At 45.8% G+C, this 7397-nt stretch overlaps 1 protein-coding gene across 4 annotated transcripts in view; it reads left to right on the top strand.

Moving 5' to 3' along the window:
* The first annotated feature begins 3400 nt into the window (after window positions 1-3400).
* EBAG9 (estrogen receptor binding site associated antigen 9) overlaps window positions 3401-7397 on the top strand; it is a 40608-nt gene continuing 36611 nt past the window's right edge. For 3 of the 4 annotated variants that reach the window (XM_073330305.1, XM_073330303.1, XM_073330302.1), the window contains exon 1: window positions 3538-3620. Coding sequence is in view for 1 of the 4 variants with exons in the window: in XM_073330304.1 (XP_073186405.1) it covers window positions 3511-3620 (110 nt within the window). In the remaining 3 variants the exon portion in view is untranslated. Of the gene's footprint in view, window positions 3621-7397 lie in introns of all 4 variants that reach the window. The other variant, XM_073330304.1, reaches the window with a different exon arrangement.

Raw genomic sequence — 7397 nt, 5'->3', positions numbered from 1 at the left:
TAGTTTTGCTCTAGTTATACTTCACAGTTGCTGTAGAGTCAGAGAAGCTGGATTTTTTTCCATTTACTTCAATAGGTGTTAGATCAGGCTTGAAGAGAAGCACTCTGCAGAGCTTTTGTAATGCTCTCATTCAAAGCTCTTGCTCTAACTTATAAGAGCAGTCAGGAAAATTTGAAGGAGCTATGTTACTTCCTTTCAAGAGAGAAATGAGTAGACATGCACAGTATTAATACATAAAATAAATTAAGTGAGACTACTCTTACTGAAGGCATAGGAATTAGCAAAAAGCCAACGACCACTTTGTGTTTCTTAGTCAGTTTCTGTCCTTGTATCTGTTACCTTTTGTTTCTAAAATGTTGTGTCTAAATTCCTACCCAAGCATGTAAATATTTTCTTAATTTGAAGTATGTCCATCCTATTCATCAAAACATTTAAGCATGTCATGGAATTCAAAGGACTGCAATAATGGAAAATGAACACAGTTCCATTCCTGGACTGTACTAAAATTTAAGAATTTCAGCATAATAAATGTAAGTCTGGATGCCTACAAGCAAGTGGATTAGCCAAATGTGGAGCTTACTTACTGAAAAACTTACTCAAAAAAGCAATTTTATAACAAATATATATAACTAATTATAGCTAGTGGAAACATCTGTTAAAGACACCTGATAGCTGTGTTTAAGAAAGGAAATACAGGTGAGAAATGAAAAGCACAGAACAATAAAAAGTTCAACAAAATTTCATTTTAGGTTCTACAGATATTTGTGGTATCAAATTTATCTGTCACAAGGTGAGGTAACCCTTTAAGGGAAATTGCTCACACTTCTTGTGCTTAGTTTTTCACCTTCAGGGTTTGAGATAGTGGTAGTGTTAGGTGACCAGGCATCACGTGATGGTAGGGTTGAGGTGGGTGGGGGAAGTAATGCTTTCTATAAAAAGTAGTCTATTCCATTTAGCTGTGGTGAGAGATGGAGTTGTAAGGAAATGAAAGGTGTCTGTGATGGAACTGGTAAGGAGCCCCATACAGCTGGACTGGAGCTACCCGCAGTAGGCCACCAGGAACAAAATCCCTTCACAGCAAATGAAATAGCCTTGAGCCATGATATTTGTAGATGGAAGTAGCCTGTACTAGGTAGTGCAAATGGGTGTTTATCATAAATATAAACGGAAGGGTAACCACCTTTCTCTATACAGAACTATAAAATCCCTCCTGGCCAGAGGCAAAACCCTTTCACCTGTAAAGAGTTAAGAAGCTAAGATAACCTAGCTGGCAGCTGACCAAAATGACCAATGAGGAGACAAGTTACTTTCAAAGCTGGGGGCGGGGGACAAAGGGTCTGTCTGTGTGATGCTTTTGCCGGGAACAGATCAGGAATGCTCTTCAGAACTCCTGTAAAAAGTTAGTAAGCAATCTAGCTAGAAATGCATTAGATTTTCTTTTGTTTAATGGCTGGTAAAATAGCTGTGCTGAATGGAATGTATACTCCTGTTTTTGTGTCTTTTTGTAACTTAAGGTTTTGCCTAGAGGGATTCTCTATGTTTTGAATCTGATTACCCTGTATTTACCATCCTGATTTTACAGAGGTGATTCTTTTACTTTTTCTTTAATTTTCTTCTTTTAAGATTAAAAAGAAAAGGAGTACTTGTGGCACCTTAGAGACTAACGAGCTGTAGCTCACGAAAGCTTATGCTCAAATAAATTGGTTAGTCTCTAAGGTGCCACAAGTACTCCTTTTCTTTTTGCGAATACAGACTAACACGGCTGTTACTCTGAAACCCTTCTTTTAAGATTCTGATTGCTTTTTCATTGTTCTTAAGATCCAAGGGTTTGGGTCTGCGTTCACCTCTGCGAATTGGTGAGGATTTTTATCAAGCCTTCCCCAGGAAGGGGGTGTAGGGCTTGGAGGGAATATTTTGGGGGAAGACATCTCCAAGGGGGCTCTTTCCCTGTTCTTTGTTTAAACATGCTTGGTGGTGGCAGCATAGGATTCAAGGACAAGGCAAAGTTTATACCTTGAGGAAGTTTTTAACCTAAATTAGCAAGAATAAGCTGAGGGGATCTTGACAGTGTTGAAAGTTGACACTTGTGCTTATTTAGGGTGCTAGGATGGGACTTCCAGTGAAGGTGAGCACTGGGAGATAGTCCATCCCTTCTACTAGACTGCTAAGTCTGGTGGGGTGCAATAGACCAGAGTGCTTTACAATAGTTAGCTAACAGTACAAACATTTTGGAAAGATCATTAAGTGGTCCACCGAGACCCTCAGCAATTTTCAAGTGGTCCGCGGAAAAAAAAGTTTGAGAACCACTGCACTAGACTATTGTGCCCTATGACAGTGTCTTTGATTGAACACAAGACAGAGTCAGTTTGCTGAACGTGTGTTTTGTTGAACTGTGTTTTAATACCCTACATCAGGGAAAACATATTTATGTGACTTGCACGAGTATACGGGATGGACCTGAGATCCGTAAGTGTGACAGCAGCAAGCTCTAATGCTGAATGAGGTGAACTCCTATTAAAAGGCATGTGCCGCAGAAATGTAGCTTTCTGATTAGCATAGTTTTTAGTGACCTCATATTTATTCCTAACTATTGATAGGAAAGGGCTAGCGGACAGCATGGGAACATGCCGCGATTTTCATGTACGTTTACACACCTCGCGCTCTCTCTGGCTTCCAAACGTAAAGAAGAGTCAGAATTACACCCCAAGCCCACGCTGTACAATTCCCAGAGCGGGGGCCGCTACCCCGCTATAACTGCCTGATACGGGTCCGGGCAGTCTCCTCACGCTCCGGCTGCGCTCACAGGCGGGAGCTGCGCGGCCCGCACTGGCACAGTTCACGGGGGACAACTCGGCTCCGCGCGGCCGGTGGCGGCCAAGCCCGGGGCGGGCGGCGGCGGCGGCGGGAAGCCGGGGGGCCCCGCCCAGGGGCACAAGAGCGCACTGGGCTGGCCGAGCCCGAGCGGCCTGTCGCAGCCACGGCGCCGGCGAGCGCGACGCTAAGGCCGCTGGGTCCCTCCCCTGGACACGCCCTGCGAGAGCAGCCAAGCGCGCGCGCGACCCCCCCAGCAGCCCCGTCAATGGAGCGGCCAGCGCGCGATCGAGCGGCTGCTCCGTGGCGCGCCTGCAGCCCGCGGCGGCTGGCTCCGCTCCCAGCCTGCCTCTGAGGCGCAGCAGGGGCGGGTCCAAGCTCGACCCGCCCCTCTGCCTCCCCACGTGAGGCGCCCATGGCGGTGGCACGCGCCTGCCGTCCCCTGGCGGTGCGCGGCAGGCAGCTCGCGAGCTTCCCAGGGTGAGTTAGGGCCTCAGGCCAGGGGTCCTCCAATTCCTCCTCCTGCCCCGCCCCTTCGCCGCGCCGTGTCCCCGCCTTCCGCTGGCGCTGGGGGATGGAGGGGAGACTGGGAAAGGGGCGTGGTCGGAAGGGGCGGGACAGTCGCTGAGGTGACAGGAGGCCGAGGTGGCGGGCACGGGGGGCCATGGCAGCGGCGGAAGATCGCGCGCCTAGCTTTGAATGAGGGGCTCTCGCGCTTGGCGAGGGAAGCGGCTCTGGGTGCGGCGGCGCGCGACGCTCTCGGCTCGAGCTGCCTGGCGCCCTCCGGAGACCCCTCCCCTTCTGGGCAGGTGAGTGAGAGAGCGCGCTGCGCGCGCAGCCCCCCGGTTCCGTGACCGTCGCTCACCCGCTGTCTCGGGCTCTTCTTCCGGGTCCGGTGGCCGGGGCGCAAGGTTCGCGTGCCCCGTTCAGCCCCTAGGCCTGTCTCTTCGGGGGGGGGGGGGGTTGCTGGTTCCTTACTAGCCCCTCCCCTTAACGGCTGCTGCCCTTAGGCAGCTCGATGTAGCGGTGAATGTGCCATCTGTTGGTCTGGGGGCAGCAGGGCTGGAGCTCCCCCCCTTCCCCCCCAGAAACACCTGCTCAGCATCGCTAGTGCCAGCCTGGCACAGCCTGGGGAGCAGGCTGGACCCCTGCGCCAAGCACAGCCCGTGGACTAGTGGGTGTGCTTCGGTCCGTGGCCCATTGCAGGGCTCCAGCTGGCGTGGCTAGGGGTCTTGTTCTGAGGGACAAGGGAGCATCTGATCTCGAGGTGTTTAGTTGCCACCACCGTTTGTTATTATTGAGTGTCCTTATTTCTGCCTGTTGTGCTTTGTTCCGGTCTCCTTCCCTGTGCCACCCGCAAACTCTGGCATCAGTTGTTGTATAGTGAATGTTGACTTGTAAACTGCAGTGATGACGAGGGTGCAGACTACACCCCAGTTAAATAAAGGGGAATCGGAGGGACCACCCCTCTTGCAGCTTTTGTTTCAGGCTGTCTCTTTGCTGATTTAGGAAGACAGCCATTCTTCCGTGTACAATCATTTCCTGTTTCACAGGTTTCCTTCACAACCATGTCAATGGGAGAACTTAATACATGTATTGGTTTAAAGAAGGCTTTGATTCTGGAGGGTCTGGATACTGGCCAAGAGGTACAATCTTGCTTCTGGGTCAGGTGTTTGATACTATATTTCTGTAGAACAACAGAAATGTAGGGCTGGAAGGGATCTCGAGAGGTCATTTAGTCCAAATCCCCTATGCTGAGGCATGACCAAAGGTAGACCATCCCTGAAGGGTGTTTGTCCAAACAATGCACAGAAACTTTCAGTGCTTTGAATTCCAGAACTTCCCTTGGAAGCCTATTCCAGTGCTTAACTATGCTTACAGTTAGAAAGATTTTCCTAATATATAACCCAAATCTCCCTTGTTCCAGATTAAGCTAATTACTTTTTGTCCTACCTTCAGTGGACATGGAAAACAATTGATCACCATCCTCTGTGTAAGAGTCTTCAAATATGTTAAGGGCTATCTGTTTCACCCCTCAGTCTTTTTTCCCCCTCAACGCTAAACATGACCCGTTTTTTTAAGCTTGTCTTATTGTTTGTGTTGCTCTCCTCTGGACTCTCTCCAGTTTGTCCACAACTTTCTTAAAGTGTGGTGCCCAATGCTGGACACAGTACTCCAGCTGAGGCCTTACCAACACTGAACAGAGTTGAATAATTACCTCCCATGTCTTACATACTGCACTCCTGTTAATACACCTCCAGAATATTAACCTTTTTGCAACTGCATCATGTTGTTGACTTGTGTTAGACTTGTGATCCACTATAACCACCAGAACCTTTTCTGCCTGGTCAGTTATTTCCCCTCTTGTATTTCAGCAGCTGATTTTTAAATCCCTAATTATAGTACTTTGCACTTTTCTTTGTTGAATTTCATCTTGTTGATTACATCCAGTTTAATCAGACCATTTTGAATTCTGATCCAGAGTGCTTGAAACTCAGTTTACTGTCATCTGCAAATTTTATAAGCATTCTCTCCACTCCATATTCAAGTCATTGAAAATATTGAATAGTACCAGACCCAGGACTAACCCCTTCGATATCGCACTAGATACATCCTCCCAGTTTGACAGCAAATATTGATAACTACTTTTTGAGTATGGTCTTCTGACTAGTTGTGCACCTACCTTAGTAATTTCATCTAACATAAGAATGGTCCATCTAGCCCAGTGTCCTATCTTGCAACAATGGACAATGGCAGATACTTCAGAGGGAATGAACAGAACAGGGCAATTATTGAGTGATCTATCCCCGGTCATCCAGTCCCAACATCTGGCTTAGGGACACCCAGAACATGGGGTTCTGTCTGTGACCATCTTGACTGTTGATGGACGTAGATAAGTCAACATATCTAATTCTTTTTTGAACCAAGTTATATTTTTGTCCTTCATAGCATCACCTAGCAATAAGTTCAACAGGTTGACTGTGTGTTGTGTGAAGAAGTACTTCCTTTTTTGTTTTAAACCTGTTGTCTATTAATTTCATTGGGTGACCCCAGGTTCTTGTGTTTTGTTTAGCCAATGTCATGTAGGATAGTGTGAAAATCAAGATAAATCATGTCTACTGCTTCCCCTATTATCCTCTAGGTGCTTGCAAAATGTCTATTTAATAACTTGTTCCAGTATTATGCAGGTATCAAAGTTTCACTGACTGATCAATAATTCCGCAGGTCCTCTTTGTTTCCCCCTTTGATAGGTGCCATTCTCCAGTCCTCCGGGACTTCACCTGTTATCCATGAGTTCTCAATTGCCTCAGCTAGTTCTTTAAGTACCCTAAGCTTAATTTTGTCAGCCCCTGTCATCCTGAATACATCTAACTTGTCTTGGAACAGTTTACCAAGGGTTGTGGTGGAGTATTCATCACTGATAATTTTTAAACCAACATTGGAGGCTTTTCTAAAATATATGCTCTAGCAATTATTTTGGGGAAGTTCTATGGCCTGCATTATACAGGAGGTCAGATTAGATGATCACAATGGTCCCTTCCTGCCATGGAATCTGTTAATCTAAATAATCTTTAATATGTTCTTTCCAATTATGACTTGTGTTCCTTTACCCTTGTTGTTAATATTAATGTTAAAATTGTGTTCAGTATCAGGTCATCGTTAATCTTTTTGGTGAAGAAGGAAGCAAAATAGGAATTAAACACCTGCCTTTTTAGTGTCATCCGTGATAAGATCTCCTTTCCTGCTAAGTAATGGACTTTCACTTTCTTTCATTTTTCTCTTAATCCTAATGCATTCATATCACCTCTTCTTGTTGCCTTTCATGTCCCTGGATAGAAGTAATTCATTTTATGCCTTAGCCTTTCTGATTTTGTGCTTACATTCTTGTGCTGTTCATTTGTAGTCACTCCTAGCAATTTGTCCATGTTTCCAATTTTTGTAGGGCTCCTTTTTGATTTTCAGGTCATTAAAGAGCCCTCGGTGCAGCCATATTGGTCTCTTTCTATTTTTCCTTTGCATTGGGATAGTGCGCTGTTGTGCCTTTTTATATTGTCTCTCTGAGAAACTGCTAGCTCTCCTGAACTTCTTTTTCCAATGGGATCTTGCATACAAGTAGTTAAACTTAGATTTTTTTTTAAGGTCCACTGGTGCTCTCAGTCCTTTCTTTCCTTAGAATCATGAAGTCTTTCATTTCATGATCATTTTCACCCAAGTTTCCTTCACTCCTCAGATCTTCAATCAATTCCTTCTCATTAGAATTAAGTCTAAAATAGTGTCTCGTTACTTCCTCCACCGTCTGAAACAAAAAGTTGTCCCCAATCTATTCCAAGAATTTATTGAAGATTTTGTTTTACCATATTATTTTTCCAACAGATGTCTGGGTAGCCGAAGTCCCCCATTACTACCAGGTCTTGTTTTGTGGATATTTCTGATATTTGTTTTAGAAATTCCTCATCCACCTCCTCCTCCTGATTTGGAGTTCTATAGTGGACTCCCACCATGATGGTTTTCCCCCTTCTGGCTTCACCCAGAGACTTTCGACTGGTCTGCTTTTCACCTTCTTGTGGGCCTCAGAATAAGTGAAT

The sequence above is a fragment of the Lepidochelys kempii genome, chromosome 2 (assembly GCF_965140285.1).
Source record: "Lepidochelys kempii isolate rLepKem1 chromosome 2, rLepKem1.hap1, whole genome shotgun sequence".
Taxonomy (NCBI): domain Eukaryota; kingdom Metazoa; phylum Chordata; order Testudines; family Cheloniidae; genus Lepidochelys; species Lepidochelys kempii.
The sequence above is the reverse complement of the archived record's forward strand: the minus strand, read 5'-3'. Positions and strand labels throughout refer to the sequence as shown.